This window comes from Taudactylus pleione, unplaced genomic scaffold (assembly GCF_031769625.1).
Source record: "Taudactylus pleione unplaced genomic scaffold, aTauple2 ptg000969l, whole genome shotgun sequence".
Taxonomy (NCBI): Eukaryota; Metazoa; Chordata; class Amphibia; order Anura; family Myobatrachidae; genus Taudactylus; species Taudactylus pleione.
Genome location: NW_028285370.1, coordinates 1,865,601 through 1,884,631, shown reverse-complemented (window position 1 = coordinate 1,884,631; position 19,031 = coordinate 1,865,601). Strand labels below are relative to the sequence as shown.

General features: G+C 46.8%; 1 protein-coding gene across 1 annotated transcript in view; it reads left to right on the top strand.

The window, feature by feature from the left end:
* The window catches only part of LOC148454869 (G2/M phase-specific E3 ubiquitin-protein ligase-like), a 56,281-nt gene extending 42,380 nt beyond the window's left edge, over positions 1 to 13,901 (top strand). The window contains exons 8-11 of the mRNA XM_088460636.1: positions 5,116 to 5,170; positions 8,881 to 8,962; positions 9,070 to 9,159; positions 13,767 to 13,901. Of these exons, the coding sequence (XP_088316762.1) occupies positions 5,116 to 5,170; positions 8,881 to 8,962; positions 9,070 to 9,159; positions 13,767 to 13,901 (362 nt within the window). The remainder of the gene's footprint in view (positions 1 to 5,115; positions 5,171 to 8,880; positions 8,963 to 9,069; positions 9,160 to 13,766) is intronic.
* The last annotated feature ends 5,130 nt before the right edge of the window (positions 13,902 to 19,031 follow it).

The following is a 19,031-nucleotide window of genomic DNA, read 5'->3' as shown; positions in this document are numbered from 1 at the left end:
TTTTTATTTGGTTTGGACTGGAGTGTACTTTGGGGGTTACAGCACCCTTTAACGGTCAAGCCAGCCGGCCCTTTACTTATGACACAGGTGCACGCTTGGCACTACTTTGTTGATGCACGTGCGGCTACTGCGCACACAATTCACAAACACAGAAAATAATTTTTTTTTTGGTTTGGACTGGAGTGTACTTTGGGGGTTACAGCACCCTTTAACGGTCAAGCCAGCCGGCCCTTTACTTATGACACAGGCGCACGCTTGGCACTACTTTGTTGATGCACGTGCGGCTACTGCGCACACAATTCACAAACACAGAAAATAATTTTTTTTTGGTTTGGATTGGAGTGTACTTTGGGGGTTACAGTACCCTTTAACGGTCAAGCCAGCCGGCCCTTTACTTATGACACAGGTGCACGCTTGGCACTACTTTGTTGATGCACGTGCGGCTACTGCGCACACAATTCACAAACACAGAAAATAATTTTTTTTTTGGTTTGGACTGGAGTGTACTTTGGGGGTTACAGCACCCTTTAACGGTCAAGCCAGCCGGCCCTTTACTTATGACACAGGCGCACACTTGGCACTACTTTGTTGATGCACGTGCGGCTACTGCGCACACAATTCACAAACACAGAAAATAATTTTTTTTTTGGTTTGGACTGGAGTGTACTTTGGGGGTTACAGTACCCTTTAACGGTCAAGCCAGCCGGCCCTTTACTTATGACACAGGCGCACGCTTGGCACTACTTTGTTGATGCACGTGCGGCTACTGCGCACACAATTAACAAACACAGAAAATATATTATTTTTTTAGCACTTGGGTGGAGCACCCCTGATGGACAGAGCACCCCCTGGACAACACTACAGCACCCCTTTAGGACTGGGACACTGCACAGGACTTTGGAGTGGACACAGCCCCTATGGAGAACTGACTGCACAACACAGTCCAGCCAGCCCCTATGGACTTTGAAGTAGTGGACACAGCCCCTATTAACAACAGCAGCACAGCACAACACAGCCAGCCCCTATGGACTTTGAAGTAGTGGACAACAGCAGCACTACACTACACTACACTACACTACACTACACAGCCCAGCCAGCCCTAACTCCCACCCTCCCTCTTCACTGTCCACAGCCGAGTGAGAAAATGGCGCCGACGCGGGTACCTTATATAGGATCCAAAACCCGCGAGACTCGGAAGGCGGGATGATGACGTTCTGCCTCGATTTCAGATCCGAGTCAGGCGGGAAAAGTCGAGCCTGACTCGGATCGGACTCGGATCGGGGGGGCTCGGGGGGGTTCGGATTTCAGAATTCCGAACCCGCTCACCCCTAATATATTTATCATTAGATATATATATATATATATATATATATATATAAATATATATATATATATATATATTTCTATAAACTCCCAATAGCTTTTTTTTCCACTAAATATGTTAATGCCTGGTCTTTAGAAAGATATAGCAATGTGTGTGTGTGTGTGTGTGTGTGTATATATATATATACATATATATATATACACACATATATACATACATACATACATACACACACGTTAGTATATCTTTTTAAAGACCAGACATTAACATATTTATTAGAAAAAAAAGGTATTGGGAGTTTCATATATATATATATAGATATCTTATAATTAAATAATTAAACCAAACACTTTATATAGTGCACCCCCCTTCTCCTTCCCCTCTCCCCCAACGTCCTCCAGGATCTGAGGCAGTGACAGGCAGCCTGACAGGTGAGTGATCATTGCTCACCTTGACTTCTACTGTAAATGACATGTGGGCGTCCTAGGAGGAGCATCAGTGTGCAGCTCCTCATCACTGTTACAGCAGCAAGCGAGCGGATGGGCAGTGCCGGCGTGACGTCACCACGCCACGTTACGCAGCCAGAAGAGTTGGAGCTGCTGATTGAGCTGCTGAGTTAAAAGGAAGCCATTAGTCCTCCCGGTCAGTAAATCTATTCCTGACTGGGCGGACATTAAGTAGTGCATCTGCGGTCTGGCTAATGGGTGGTCCGGTGCACATCAGGACCATCCCTTAGCTTTCCTACAGACAGTAAATAGATGAACCCAGGGTTCATCATCTCTCTCACCACTTCAGTGTCTGTGGCCACGCCGGGAACAGAACTGCAGCTTCACGGCGTCCTCTGCCCGCTGGCGCCCTATGCGCTTGTGTGGTTGGTGTAATGGGTGGGCCAGCCCTGCAAGCGTACAGAGATTAATAGTGTAACGTATGCCATGTTTGTCAATTATGTCTGCATCTATCACCACCAGAATGCATGCCTTAGGGGTAAGAATATCCTGAGGTATACCCGTAGAGACAATAACACGGGATACCCCTTGCCAAAAGGAATTTACCAAGGGATATGACCATGTTAGATGCCAAAAGTTCCCGTCAGCTGAATTACATTTAGGACATTTTGAATCCGTCCTACCCTCTATTCTCAGTAATCGAGCGGGTGTCATATATACTCTATGTATTATGAAATAGTGTATCTGCTGATATCTGATAGACGTGATGGCAATACGAGGGCTGGCGAGAGCCACTCTCCACTCATCTTCCTCTATTACCCCAATATAATTTTCTCATTGCTGTTTCAATGATAATAAATCAGACTTATGATGCTTGTTCAATAAATAAGAGTATATCATAGATATTAAGTGACTAGAACTAGCAGACTGCTATAAGGTTTTAATGGGAGACTCCTGTAACGACAGAGGAACTTTAGAGAACTGAGCATTAACAGCATGTCTAAGCTGAAGATATCTATAGAAGAAGTGGTTGGGGACGTCAAACTCTAGCCGCAGTTGATGGAAGGTCTTTAGAGTGTCTGCCTGAATTATCTGACCAATAGACACTACACCCCACTGACCCCAGGCTTCTCCGACCGGAAGGGCTTAGAGCTCCCTAAAGCAATTAGCATGAGCAAAAGGAGGATCTGGATCAATGCCCTCCACTTGTAATAGAAGTGAGACAAGTCTCCAAATCGTGAGGGCCTGCCTAATTACGGGCATCCTAAATATAGGTATATTATCACTCAATATTAGTCGTAATGGTGACAAGCCTGTCTTAGAATGAGCCATGACCTGGGCATGCAAGGAATTATCAGTTTGATCATTAATCCATTCCCATATATGTGTTAATTGTGTAGCAAAATAATAAAATTTAAAAAGAGGTAATGCCAAGCCTCCAACATCACGAGGTCTAGTTAAAGTATACAATTTGATCCTGACCCTTTTGCTGGCCCAGATCAGTGAAGATAAGAGGCCATCAATCTGTTAACAAATTTCTGTGGGATATAGACCGGAGAATGATAGAAAGTATACAGGAGTTTAGGTTGGAGAACCATTTTAACAAGATTTACTCTTCCTGTTACCGTTAGTGGCAGTTTACTCCAAATTGGGACACGGGACTTAAGATATTCAATTTGCGGCAAAATATTCAGTGGCAGATAATGTTGAGGGATATTGGAGATCCATATTCCTAAATATTTAAATGAGTTCACCCATTTTAGAGGAAGATTAATAATAGGAATAGTGGGACAAGTCCCCCTGAAGGGTAAAATACATGATTTATCCCAGTTAATCAATAAACCGGAGTATTTCCCAAATAAATCAATAACCTCAAGAGCCTTAGGCATAGAAGTAACATATTGCGTGATAAATAATAGTATGTTATCCACATACAGCACAATCTTATCTACCCTTGATCCTAGCTGAAACCAATGAATGTTAGAATGAGCTCTAATCATGCAAGCTAAGGGCTCGATGGCCATAGCAAAGAGAATGGGTGACAGGGGACATCTCTGCCTCGTTTCCCTATGGTGTGAAAATGATGGGGAAATAAATCCGTTCACTGACACTCTCGCCACAGGGTCCGTATATAACAGCTTTACCCACTTAATATATCCCGGGCCAATACCAAATCGTTCCATTGTCTCCCAAAGAAATATCCACTCGGTCGAATTGAATGCCTTAGCGGCATCTAATGACACAATAATAAAGGTTTGTGGATCCCCACGCTGTATCTGTAAGTGTGTGAATAACCGCCGTAGATTTACTGCCATGGATTTACCGGGCATAAAGCCTGTCTAATCAGGATGAATCAGTTGGGTTATGACCCGGTTAATCCTGGAGGCCAATATTTTAGCCAGGATTTTTACATCTGTAGGGAGAAGTGATATAGGTATATATGAGTCAGTCCTAGTGGTATCTTTGCCTGATTTAGGTAAGACAATTATCAGTGCCTCAGACATAGAATTTGGCAGCGTATTGTTTATGTAAATTTGATTAAAGAGCTCTAGTAATTGAGGAGCAAATATGTTTTTTGTAAACCTCAAGGGGGATCCCATCTAAGCCAGGGGCTTTACTATTTGGAAATGAGTTTAGGGCCACCTCTATTTCCTCCAGTGACAGTGGAGAGTCAAGAGAGTCCCTTGCCTCTGAGGAGAGTGTCGGGAGTGATACAGTAGACAAAAATTCACGCACCTCCGGTTGGGTATAAACCAACCTAGATTAGTATAGGTCATGGTAATATTTAATGAATTGCCCCACAATATCTGGGTTATGCACATATACAATGCTGCCTGACCCAACTAATTTTACCACTGTATTGGATGACTTTTGTTCGATGCGAGCCAAGTTAGCTAGATAAGAACCAGGTCTATCACCTGACTCTTGTATTGTGCCTTGTCCATCAGAAATCCTTCCATAATTTTTGGGCATCCCACCATGCTTTCTAATTTAAATCTGACTCGTTAGCGAAATATAGGCTAACTCAAAAGACTTACAAGAAGCCTCCAGATCCATTTCAGCTTTTTTATATGAAGATTTCAACCCAGCCACCCTACGAATTAAAGAACCTCTTAAAAATGACTTAAAGGCATCTCATATAAGTGCAACAGAAGCAGTACCACTGTTCAATTCAAAAAATTCTTTCCACTCCACTTCCAACTCTGCTCCTGAACCCATGCGTGATAACCAGAACTGGTTGAATTTCCAAAAGTATTGACCCCTCTCCCTCTAAATCTATACTGATTTATATTGGGGAGTGGTCAGAGATTCCCCTAGTCTCATATGTTATCTTGTGTATTCTAGGTATTAAATCCGGTGTAGCTAAGGCCATATCTATCCTGGAAAAAGAGGAATGTGTGTAAGAGAAAAAGGAATATTGTCTCACAGAGGGATACCTCAACCTCCAGGCATCAACCAGGCCCATTCCCCTAATCATACTCGAAAATCCAGTTTCCCTACCATGTGTTACTGATGCAGTCATTCTATGTCTATCTAGTATAGGGTCTAATATGTTATTGAAATCCCCCACGCATAGAGTGGGTGTACCCGGAAAAAGGGCCAACAATTCAGCGACCTTCTTAAGAACATCGTGGGAGTACGGTGGTGGAATATAGACTGCCAATAGAAATAAGGACATAGAATTAATTTTACATTTTAAGAATACATATCTTACCCCAAGCATCACACGGCACCCTTTCCAATGAGAACTGGACAGATTTGGCACTAAAATAGATACACCCCTTGATGCTGAGATATGTGAAGAGTGATATGTCCATCCTATCCATGGCTACCTCAGCGACAATAATTTCCCACCAGTCAAGTGAGCCTCCATTAGACAAATTATATCTGAACGAAGCATATTTTTTTACCTGTCTGAACACCAACGATCTCATAACTTTATCGTTTAAGCCCCTCACGTTCCATGTAAGAATATTAACAGTTGCGAAGCTGTCATTTGAAGTAACTGTGGCAATATTTAAACAACCATGAGAGCATATGGAAAGCGCGTACGTGACACCACACACAATAAAAGAAAACCACTATATTTGAAAAGAAAAGAAAAAAAGACAAACTATCCCATACAACCTGTATGAGTCCAGCCCCTATAACTCCCCCCACCTGTATACCACACCCAACCTAGGCATACCTTGTACCTGAACCCCTTTCCCACACTATTAAACTAAACTAGGCAATACAATAAAATATATTACCTTACTTACTCAAACTAAATGGAGCAAAGTATATAGTGACTAAAGAACACACACATGGAGGCCTCCAAACATGGAGTCTTCCCCTGGGAACACAGACACGTCTTTAGAAAATGCAGTAAAACTTATCCGGCATCTATCCAGCCGATAAAACATATATTGATTAACGGGGCGTTGCACCACATACATACTATACATAATTATGAATATATCTTTAGATATGTAAAATTAGCAAGAACACGCCTCTATTTGTATATACTGATGCGTCTACACAAGAACAATACCGATCTAGCAGAAAACGAAACGCCATAATGGAAATACATTATACAGTAATCTTGCAACTACATATGATTGATATATCTCAAGGAAAAAGAAAAAAAAAAAAAAACAGGATATCAATCAGTAACCAGTGCTTCCCTTGCTGGTCTGCGGCAGTCCAGCCACAGTGCCGCTTCCCTCGGAGTCGTGAAGAATTTGATCTCCCCATCAGCAATAACACGAAGCTTGGATGGGTGTAACATGGCTTGATTTAGATCACGCAGACGTCTTTTAATCGGGAGAAATTGAGCCCTATCTTTTTGTTTTTCCATTGCGAAATACGGAAACACGAGTCCCGTTCCATTGCAATGGACCGTTAGTACAGGCCAGTCTGAGGATAGAGGGCCTGATTCAGACCCAGTCGCGAGTGCTGTGCGCTCACAACTGGGTCGATGCCGGCTCCATCGTGCGCATGTGCCAGACCCGGACAGCAATGGTCGCTCCGTCGCTCCGGGTTTCATACCAAAGGGGACGTGCTGTCGATGATGAGTGACAGCACGCCCCGTTTGGTGGGCGGGCCGGGGGCATGGCTGCCCAGATGGAGGTGTTCCCATGGGAACGCCTACCATCTGGGGCCGGCCCCACTGACATCACAAGTAATGTCAGTGGGAGAGCTTTCGGCTCTGTTAGAGCAGCAAGCTCTCTGGGGCTTGCGGCAATGAGACCCTACCACAAGGGTCTCGTCGCAAGCCGGATGGTCGTGATGGTCTTGACCAACGCGACCATCTTCCTGGCCGCTCTAAAAAACAAGAAGGCCGGCCCTGATTCAGAGCGAGCGCTCTGTCAGAGCGTCCGGCTCTGGATCAGGCCCAGTCCCGATCACGGAAATGTAAGAACTTCACTATGAGAGTACGTGATGGCGTCCCAGGTGGTAGGGGTCTAGAAGGCACCCGATGAGCTCTCTCAATTGTAAAATAAGATGAGAAAGAGGTAGAATCGAACGTGTCGCACAACCATTTTTCCAGGAATTTTTCAGGATTGGTTCCATCCTCCTTCTCTGGGAACCCCACGAATTGAATATTATTGCACCTTAGGCGTCCCTCCATGTCAGACATTTTCCTCGTATGGAGATAATCTGGGAATCCATAGCATTAACACGGACACTTAAAGGAGTTATCTTATCCTCCAAAGTGGACGTCCGCATCTTCACCTCACCAACTATCTCACGCACACACTGTAGGTCATGGTGTATAATTGAAAGATCGGACTGTACTTTCCCAATCTTCTCTGACAACCTAGCCTCACAAGTTGTCACTGCCTCAAGGACACGTTGAAGCGCAGTGTCAGAGGACTGAGCCAAGGTTAGTGACTCCACAGGGGATGTAGGAGGGGAATCGCCCCCTGTGCCGCAGAAGTGGACTGGGCCGGAGGTATTCTGGAGAACTTCTCCAGTTTAGCTGCCGCAGCTGAATTCTTCGCCATCATGAGGGTGAAATGGGAGGTTCTGTCTGGTTATTGCTGACTATAGCAGAATATATAATTATATAGTAATATATATAAGTGAAAGTGACACCTCTTTCTTCATGGTAGTATTGCACAAATGAGACATAGAGAGGCACTTTAATAGTAAAAGCTGCTGCAGGTGATTACATGCAGAGGAGGCTGTAGCTGCAAATATAGCACCATGAGAGTCACAACCCTGTAGTGTAGAATGGAGAATGGAGCCCACTCACATGCCCAGGGTGTACACTCTCGCCGTCAGCCACTCTGGAAGGCCACAGGGTGTGCCTCAGCTCCGCTTCAGCCACCAGGGAGTATCACCACCTGTCTCTCAGGAGCTCTGCCCAGTTAGGAAGATGGCACCAATGGCACACGTGATCCGGCCGCATCTCTCTGAAACAGCCTGCTGCCGGGTGAGTCAGCCCTCGTTTTCACACCAACGCCGCACAGTGGAGTCATTGCACATTCCGCCAGACATACACCGGTTTTGGGTCCCGGGGGAGAGGTCAGGATGGGTAAGCAGGATAGTAGGGTCCGGAAAGCGCACCAATACGTGAGCTACAGCATGCTCTCCATGGCCATGCACCGTTCTTGTTTGCTTTTTTATTTGAGCATGGGACTGTGGGTCTGGATTTACCTTCCCGACCAAGCAGCGGCAGCCTGTGTCTCGTGCGGAGCTGACTGCAGCGCACAGCTGAGTGTCGTCTGTTTTTTATTTTACCCCTTTGCCTGTGTTTGCTGAGGTTTCAGTTTTACAGGTTGTAAAGAAATCCACTGTTGTGTTCCAACTCACAAACCCAGGTAGTGCAGTGGAGAACCCCCCCCACCACCTGTCAAGACCACCCCAGGGGACCCTGTGGATGGATGCGTCTGGCTTGCAGCGGGGCTATGGGCCTGAGGAAACCAAGAATCCAGGTAAGAACTGGCTGCCTGCGATCCACAATTCCCATGCCTGTCCTTTCCCAAAGTCCAGTCCACTGTCCAGCCACGTCTCTTTGCCACAGCTGACCACATTGTTAGTCAAGGACCCGAGAGAGGGGAATGGAAAGTGGGACAGTAGTGCTTACCTTTAATCTATTTCTTGTTTGCTTTTTTATTTCAGCATGGGACTGGAGGCCTGGATCACTCTTCCCGACCAAGCAGCGGCTGCCTGTGTCTCGTGCGGAGCTGACTGGAGCGCACAGGTGAGTGTTGTTTGTTTATTATTTTACCCCTTTGCCTGTGTTTGCTGAGGTTTCAGTTTTACAGGTTGTAAAGAAATCCACTGTTGTTTGCCAACTCACAAACCCAGGTAGTGCAGCGGAGAACCCCCCCGTTGCCGGTCAAGACCGCCCCAGGGGACTCTTATGTGGCTATGGGCCTGACGAAACCAAGAATCCAGGTAAGAACTGGCTGCCTGCGAACCCCAATTCCCATGCCTGTCCTTTCCCAAAGTCCAGTTCCATTGTCCAGCCACGTCTCTTTGCCATAACTGAGCGCATTGTTAGTCAAGGCCCTGTCAGAGGGGAAAGGAAAGAGGGACAGTAGTGCTTACCTTTAATCTATTTCTTGTTTGCATTTTTTATTATGAATCCAATAATTTTGTATTGAGTTTTTAAAATATGCAATAAATTTACATTATACAATAATATAAACATTACAATAATAATTTTAAAAAAAATAGTACATAAAGCAAAAAATAAATAAAAAAATCTTGTGTGTGGTTTCACTTTTTATTATCCAAATAGCATGTGTACGGTATATCATTCATCACATGCATGTCAAACAACAAATAAGGTATTTGGGTACATATATAAATGGTAAAGACAGTTTGCACAGAATTATACAAATATTATTATTATTATTATTATTATTATTATTATTATTTAAATATAGAAGCTTGGGGACAAGATAGTAAACAGGCTGGGTGCCATCAACCTTGAACGACTATATGGAGAATCGAGCCATCTTTCCCAAGTATCATAATACTTCCACACCAAGCCTCTAGCGGTATAAACATACTTTTCATGTGCAGCAACCACCCGAACCAAAGATAACCAGGTTTCCATATTTGGCCCAGTGATTGCCATCCAATCCCTTGCTATGCAGACTTTGGCCAGCGTACAGGGCTGGCCCTAGCCAAAATTTTTTGGTAAGCGAGTATATTTTTTGACGACCCCCTATGCAGTGCCCCTTTTACAGTGCCCCCAGTAGTAAACCCCTTATATAATGCGCCCAGTAGTAGCCCCCCATGCAGTACCCCCAATAGTGGTACCCCTTATGCAGTGCCCTTTAAACAGTGGCCCCAGTTGTATTTCCCCCCTATGCAGTACCCCCAGTATTACCCTTTATATAGTGCCCCTAGTAGTAGTCCCCCATCTTGTAGTGCCCCTAGTAGTAATCCCCCCTTGTAGTAGTCCCCCCATTGTTGTGCCCCCAGTGGAGGTTCCCCCCTTATGCAGTGGCCACAGTAGTAGCCCCCTTGTAGTGCCCCCAGTAGTAATCCCCCCTTGTAGTAGTCCCCCCTTGTAGTGCCTCCAGTAGTAGTCCCCCCTTGCAGTGCCCCCAGAAGTAGTCCCCCAGTAGTAGCCCCCCCTTTTAGTGCCCACCAGTAGTAGCCCTTGTAGTGCCCCCTTGTAGTGCCCCCAGTAGTAGTCCCCTCTTGTTGTGGCCCTAGTAGTAGCCCCCCCTTGTAGTTCCCCCAGTAGTAGTCCCCCCTTGTAGTGCTCCCAGTAGTAGCCCCCACTTGTAGTGCCCCCAGTAGTAGTCCCCCATTGTAGCCCCCTTGTAGTGCCCCCAGTAGTAGTCCTGCCTTGTAGTGCCCCCAGTAGTAGCCCCCCTTTTAGTGTCCCCAGTAGTATTCCCTCTCCAGTAGAGACACACGTAATAAAAATAAAAAACCCCACTTACCTGAAACTCCGCTCCTGCTCCTGGTCCCGCCACAGCTATCAGCTCCTCCATCCATCCTCCCTGGCTGGGCCGCTTTGTATCATGGGAGAGACGTCATGACATCTCTCCCATTACCCACTGCGGGAGACGGAAGATGGCTCTGGCAGTGGGTGCACTGGATGCTAATCACAACAAACACACAGCTGCCGGCACCGGCGGCTGTGTGTTTGACACTGTATAGAGCTCCGTCCGATCAGCGCTACACACGAAGTGCAGCTGTGTCACAGAGACACATTCGGCCCGCATGGTACGCAGCTGAGGCTCCCTCCACTATGTGGCACCCTACTCAGCTGCGTACCATGCGTAATGGTAGAACTGGCCCTGCCTCTCACACCAATGCCACTGTGTGCTCTGTGCATAGACTGATATGTAGCCTATCCTATTCACCCACCACTCATACCAATGTCACTGTGTGCCTTGTCCACAGACTGCTATGTAGCCTATCCTATTCACCCACCACTCACACCAATGTCACTGTGTGCCCTGTGCACAGACTGCTATGTAGCCTATCCTATTCACCCACCACTCACACCAATGTCACTGTGTGCCTTGTGCACAGACTGCTATGTAGCCTCTCCTATTCACCCACCACTCACACCTATGTCTCTGTGTGCCCTGGGCACAGACTGCTATGTAGCCCATCCGAAACACCCACCACTCACACCTATGTCTCTGTGTAACCTGTGCACAGAGTGCTATGTAAACTCTTCTATTCACCAACCACTCACACCTATGTCCCTGTGTGCCTTGTGCACAGACTGCTATGTAGCCTATCCTATTCACCGACCACTCACACCTATGTCACTGTGTGCCCTGTGCACAGACTGCTATGTAGCCTATCCTATTCACCCACCACTCACACCAATGTCACTGTGTGCCTTGTGCACAGAGTGCTATGTAGCCTATCCTATTCACCCACCTCTCACACCTATGTCACTGTGTGCCCTGTGCAGACTGCTATTTAGCCTATCCTATTCACCCACCACTCACACCAATGTCACTGTGTGCCCTGTGCACAGACTGCTATGTAGCCTATCCTATTCACCCACCACTCACACCAATGTTACTGTGTGCCCTGTGCACAGGCTGCTATGTCACCTCTCCTATTCACCCACCACTCACACCAATGTTTCTGTGTGCCCTGTGCACAAACTGCTATGTAACCTCTCCTATTCACCCACCACTCACAACTATGTCACTGTGTGCCCTGTGCACAGACTGCTATGTAACCTCTCCTATTCACCCACCACTCACACCAATGTCACTGTGGGCCCTGTGCACAGACTGCTTTGTAGCCTCTCCTATTCACCCACCACTCACACCAATGTCACTGTGCCCTGTGCACAGACTGCTATGTAACCTCTCCTATTCACCCACCACTCACACCAATGTCACTGTGTGCTCTGTACACAGACTGCTATGTAACCTCTCCTATTCATCTACCACTCACACCAATGTGACTGTGTGCCCTGTGCACAAACTGCTATGTAGCCTATCCTATTCACCCACCACTCACACCAATGTCACTGTGTGCCCTGTGCACAGACTGCTATGTAGCCTATCCTATTCACCCACCACTCACACCAATGTCACTGTGTGCCTTGTGCACAGACTGCTATGTAGCCTCTCCTATTCACCCACCACTCACACCTATGTCTCTGTGTGCCCTGGGCACAGACTGCTATGTAGCCCATCCGAAACACCCACCACTCACACCTATGTCTCTGTGTAACCTGTGCACAGAGTGCTATGTAAACTCTTCTATTCACCAACCACTCACACCTATGTCCCTGTGTGCCTTGTGCACAGACTGCTATGTAGCCTATCCTATTCACCGACCACTCACACCTATGTCACTGTGTGCCCTGTGCACAGACTGCTATGTAGCCTATCCTATTCACCCACCACTCACACCAATGTCACTGTGTGCCTTGTGCACAGAGTGCTATGTAGCCTATCCTATTCACCCACCTCTCACACCTATGTCACTGTGTGCCCTGTGCAGACTGCTATTTAGCCTATCCTATTCACCCACCACTCACACCAATGTCACTGTGTGCCCTGTGCACAGACTGCTATGTAGCCTATCCTATTCACCCACCACTCACACCAATGTTACTGTGTGCCCTGTGCACAGGCTGCTATGTCACCTCTCCTATTCACCCACCACTCACACCAATGTTTCTGTGTGCCCTGTGCACAAACTGCTATGTAACCTCTCCTATTCACCCACCACTCACAACTATGTCACTGTGTGCCCTGTGCACAGACTGCTATGTAACCTCTCCTATTCACCCACCACTCACACCAATGTCACTGTGGGCCCTGTGCACAGACTGCTTTGTAGCCTCTCCTATTCACCCACCACTCACACCAATGTCACTGTGCCCTGTGCACAGACTGCTATGTAACCTCTCCTATTCACCCACCACTCACACCAATGTCACTGTGTGCTCTGTACACAGACTGCTATGTAACCTCTCCTATTCATCTACCTCTCACACCTATGTCACTGTGTGCCCTGTGCACAGACTGCTATGTAACCTATCCTATTCACCCACCACTCACACCAATGTCACTGTGTGCCTCGTGAACAGACTGCTATGTAACCTATCCTATTCACCCACCACTCACACAAATGTCACTGTGTGCCCTGTGCACAGGCTGCTATGTAGCCTATCCTATTCACTCACCACTCACACCAATGTCACTGTGTGCCCTGTGCACAGACTGCTATGTAGCCTATCCTATTCAAGTGACCGCAGGCATAAAGCGCCTCTCCCCCCACCCCTTACCAGCCGCACGCTTGGTAACACACTTCTTTCTTACATTGAATATGTCAAATTATTTTGTTTTTGTTATTGCTCAACTTTAACTTGACGGATGAAGATGAAACAAAGTGCAGGTTATTTCTAGGAATTTCCACTAACAATTCATGCAGTTCATGAAAATCAGTTCAGTAGTTTTTGCGCCAACATATAGACAGACACAACATTCTTATATTAGTAAAGATACAATTTCTCCAAATGACAGTAATCACCCAAAATTAATTGCCATCAGCTTGTGGCTGTAGATGGACCCAATCGAGAAAGTACAATTAAGTCACAGAAAAGTATCAACATAATCAATACCAGGCTGAACAGCTGTAAAGGAAACCTGACTGCTGGGAAACATATTTGCAAAGAAGATTATTAGAGCCAATTGAACTATTTGGGCCTATAAAGGGTTACTCCCTTTATCTACCTATTAATGCCAATGGGTGCCCAGTTTTGGTGGGGAGACAGATGTTTTGGTGGGAAAATGGTGTAGGGTGTCGCCATGGGTCTGAGGCATCTAAAGGTTGGAAATCACCTCCCTGGAGCATAGGGTGTAGGGCAAAAATTTATTAAGAATCCTAGTACTCTGCCCACCAAACAGGCCAGCACTAGTGCAGAGCCCTAGCAGGTAAATACTCATGGGTGCTTCACAGCTCTTCACGGGCATGTACAACATTTTGGCTTGGGCCTTTTGCCCAATATGTGGATGCATTGAAGGGGGAGTTAGGCCTAGAGCAAGAGCCCTCCACTGGCCAGGACTTCAGGACTGCTTCAGCTTCACCCACAGTCTCCTGGCCTCTTCCAGACAATGGTGTTGTCTTTGATTGTTGCACTGGATGGTTCCTCTTTGCTTGATCTTGACAGTTCTTCTCTCTTCTTCCTGACATCTTCTCCCTTGCCATCTGCCTCTTCTCCTGTTCAGAACTTCTTCTTTTCTTCAGGAGGTCCGTGCGGCTGACAGACTGACTTTGCTATTCTCACTATGGCTGATATAAGCTTTTGTGAGGGGTGGGGGGCAGGGAGTATGGCGAGGTGATCTGTGACTGGCTTTGCCAGGGCACACTAAATTTTAAAGCCATCACCATCATCTTACCGGACTTGGTTCCCTCAATGCCAGCGATCATCTCAGTGACCACTTCTTCCAGGATTGGTCCAGCGATTACTCTCTCCTGGTCTCCAGCTGTGATGAGCCTCCCTGGGTCGGCCAGATCTCCACAGAACGTCACAGTGGCCGATTACAGAGAAATGAAGTTCACCCATAGTGTTCTGTATGTACTGTATATTATAAATTGGGCAAATGACTGCATACTTGGTGTGAAAAATGCACACATGCCCACAAAAAAAAATAAGTGAATGCTAATGTCCTTATGTAGATTTGATATTTGCACCTCCTTACGCTTGGAGAGATGGATCGTTGAAGGGAATGGAAGTGCAAAAAGTCCAATTAAACACAATCATCCGATGTTTCCAAAAATATTAAATTAGAATCTGCTCCCTGAAATTGCAAATATCTAATAGATAATACAAATAGATAGCAACAGCCACAACATTAAATTAAGAGTATCAGTGTAAGGGATCATGGAAGACACACTTAGCCAATCAGAAGTGTCTGCTGATTGGCATCATTATCATCAAGGCAATATATATATATATTTTATATACAGTATATTAGAGATGTGTGCAGACTCCCGCATTTTGGTTTTCGATCCGGATTTATCTTTGTGTTTTGGTTTTGATTTTGGATCTGTATTTTAAGGGAAAAATAATTAAAAACACAGCTAAAATTACGTAATTTTCCCCTATTAGTATGCACTCCAAAACCCAAGTTTGGTTTTAAAATCCGAGCTACAAAATGTGGGAAGATCCGAACCGGGACTCGGTACCCCTAAATTCGGTTATTGTCGGTTCTCTGGGAACTGGACCTGCACCTCTCTAATACATATATATATATTGCACGCCTCCTCCCTCCTCCTTTGCACCTCCGAAAGCATAAGGACGCGTCAGTGCAAAATCCAACCGAATCGACATATGCCCAGTACAAAAAAAATGCAACGTGTTCAAAAAATAAAACACACTTACGTCAGTATCGTGGTCATTTGCTTCATTTTCTAATAAAATAATTAAGTTAATTAATATATTTATGTTTATTAGACAGATAAAAGTAAACCTTAAAGGAATTGTGTATGTAACAAATAATATATATATATGTTTGTGTGTGTAACCTAGGACCCCACACAGGTCACGTTATGCAGGTCACCCAGCAGGTACACAGGTGTAGTCATTACTCATTGCCGCATTTTAAAAGATCCACAGGTGGATATAATTATTTCACTTGTGATTTTGAGGAGACCTGGAAAACATGCACTATTTGGGGTCCTGAGGACCGGGTGCCTGATTCAGACCTGGACGCTATTTGCGGACGGTCGTTCCAAAAAAGGAGCCGGCTATTTAAATTGAGCACTCGCTCTTTGCGGTTTGTTGATGCCTCTATGTCTAAGCGAGCGAACAAAAAATGCGCTTGCTATTTTGTAAAGACGCCCCTTTGCCATTCGCATCACACGTCATCTCTGGTATTTATTAGATTAATCGGATACATCGAAAGGCATCTGAACTGCTCGCAGTGCTTGTGGTAGGTTTTTCTTACCGCAATCACTACTAGCAGTTCAGGCTAAAAGACAATCAAGTGACGTGGTCGATGACGCTCCCTTACTAATTATGCACTCCCATTAAACGCCCTTTTGACCGTTAGGCACGCCTGCGTTTGGATCTCCACTCCCCCGTTTTCAAGCACCTTCCCCTGTTACCACCCACAAACGGTACATTCTGTCCAGGGCTGCCATCAGAAATTCTGGGGCCCGGTACCAACACAATAGGCAGGGCCCCTGAATATGGGGAGGGGGGACAGGAAAGACAGGCTGGCTGAACAGTGAGGGGCACAGGAAAGGCTGGCTGGTTATGGGTAGGGGGCACAGGGAAGGCAGGCTGGCTGAACTGGGGGGAGTGCTGGAAAGGCTGGCTGGATATGGGTAGGGGGCACAGGGAAGGCAGGCTGGCTGGACTGGGGGGGGCACAGGAAAGGCTGGCTGAACATGGGGAGGGGGCACAGGGTAGACAGGCTGGTTGGCTGGACTAGGAGGGGGGGCGCAGGAAAGACTAGCTGGACTGGGGGAGGAGCAAGGCAGGGAAGGCTGGCTGGCTGAATGGGGGGCTGGACTGGGGGGGAACAGCGCTGGCTGGACTAGAGAATGGGGGGGCACAGGGCAGGGTCAACATACCTGCGTTCTCCTGAGAGATTGTGCCCGGCTAGCTGCGGCGAGGAATGCACAGGGCGGCTGGCAGGTGCCAGGGAGAAAGCATCAGCGCTGTGAAATTCAACTATGGAGTCGGACTGGAGCCGTCCACCAGCATCCGCGCCACTGCAGCATCTGAACTACGCATACGGCCGCAGGCCAATCACAGCTCGCGGAGCGGCAGCCAATCAGGAGCGGCTGCTCCTGATTGGCTGATAAGGAGCTGCTGCTCCTGATTGGCTGCCGTTCTGCGAGCCAATCACAGCTCACGGACGGCTCCAGTGGGTACTGCATAGTTGAAATTCCACAGCCATCAACGCTGATGCTTTCTCCCTGCCCCCTGCCAGCCGCTGTGTGCATTCTTTGCCGCTGTCAGCCGGGCCCCCTCTGTCTCCGGGCCCGGTACTAGAGTCCCTGTAGTCCCCCCCTGATGGCGGCCCTGATTCTGTCAATCACATTAGCAGCCCCTCACTGTTTTGCGAACACACGATTTCCGACCGCAATGACTGGTTTGCACATGCGCATTTCGATCCATACGCATGCGCAGTTGTGCGAACATTGCTCAGAGCGAACGATCGGCTCTGAATCAGGCTCCGAGTGTGAGAAAGTGGGCAACAGACCAGTGGTTCTCAAACTCGATCCTCAGGACCCCATACAGGTCATGTTTTGCAGGTCACCTAGCAGGTGCACAGGTGTAGTCATTACTCATTGACACATTTTAAAAGATCCACAGGTGGAGATAATTATTTCACTATTGATTTTGAGGAGACCTGGAAAACATGCACTGTTTGGGGTCCTGAGGACCGAGTTTGAGAAAGTGAGCAATAGACAATTGGTGGCTAAATACAGTCTTAAAATAACTCCAAACTCTTTTGTCAGGAGCGTTTATCAGTAATTAAAACATGACTGAAGAAATCATGAACATCCTCAGAATAACAAAATACTTGATAACAATTCCATATTTGATTGCCTTTGTTATAGGAATAAACTGCCCCATTACAGTCCAGGTTTTAAGCAAATACATGCTTGCGCATAGGCGACTTAATTAGTACCTCAGTCAATTTGGACTTGTCATTTGGACTTGTAGATATCCTTAAAGCCTGGACTGTAATGGCGGGGTTTGGGAAAATCTGATATATGGTTTATTAAATGTTATCTTCTTTGTAGCTGTAACCCCCTCAGCTTTCCTTAAACCAGGGGTAGGCGACATGTGCTGTGGAACTACACATCCCAGCATGCCCTGCCACAGTTTTGCTGTTAGGCCCAGGGCATGCTAAAACTTTGGCAAGGCATGCTGGGATGTCTGGTTCCACTGCAGCTGGAGTGCCACATGTCGCCTACCCCTGCAAACACATTCCACCATCATTTCATAGGTACTGAGGCTGATTTGCGCATAATCTCCAACCTTATATACATTGTGTAGGTCAGAGGTTCCCAAACTCCGCCATTACATTGCAGGTTTTAGGGATATCCATGCTTGAGCCCAGATGGTTAAATCAAATTGACTGAGGTACTAATTAAGTTACCTGTGCTCAAGCATGGTTATCCTTAACACATACTTGCCTACCCTCCTGATTTGGTCGGGAGCCTCCCGAAAATTGCCTCCTGCCCTCCCAGGAAGGCAGGCAAGCCTCCCGCAAGCTGCTGACCCCTCCTGCCACCCCCCTGCGATTACATGAAAATCCCTGGTGGGGGCCTGTGACGCGATTCACGCCGAATCACGTCATTTTGGCCCCGCCCCCTGCTTTACAGTGCCGGGATTATCGGCATTGTGTAGCGGGGGCAAAATGACGTGAGCACATGGCCACGCCCCCGCTCCGCCCACAGCAGCCGGTGACTTCCCCCGATTTTGCTGATCTGGCTGCCCCCTCCCGGAAGGGGCAGCCAGAATGTCAGCATCTCTGCCTTAAAACCTGGACTGTAATGGCGGATTTTGGGAACCTTTAGTGTAAAGGTGCGTACACACTGGGCGATTAAAGTGGACGACTGAACGATAACGTATTGTTCAGTCGTCCACTTTATTGTCCATTTTTAACACCAAAATGATGCACGATAACGACGATGCGCGTTCCCGCAGGTCGTTCGTCATTATCGTTCGAGTAAACATGCAGGCCAACCTAACGATGTCGTCAGGTTGCTCCATGTTGGGGAATGGGGGAGAGAGCCCGGCACTGAACGATATTGTTAAAGATATCGTTCAGCGGGTGTGCTCAATATCA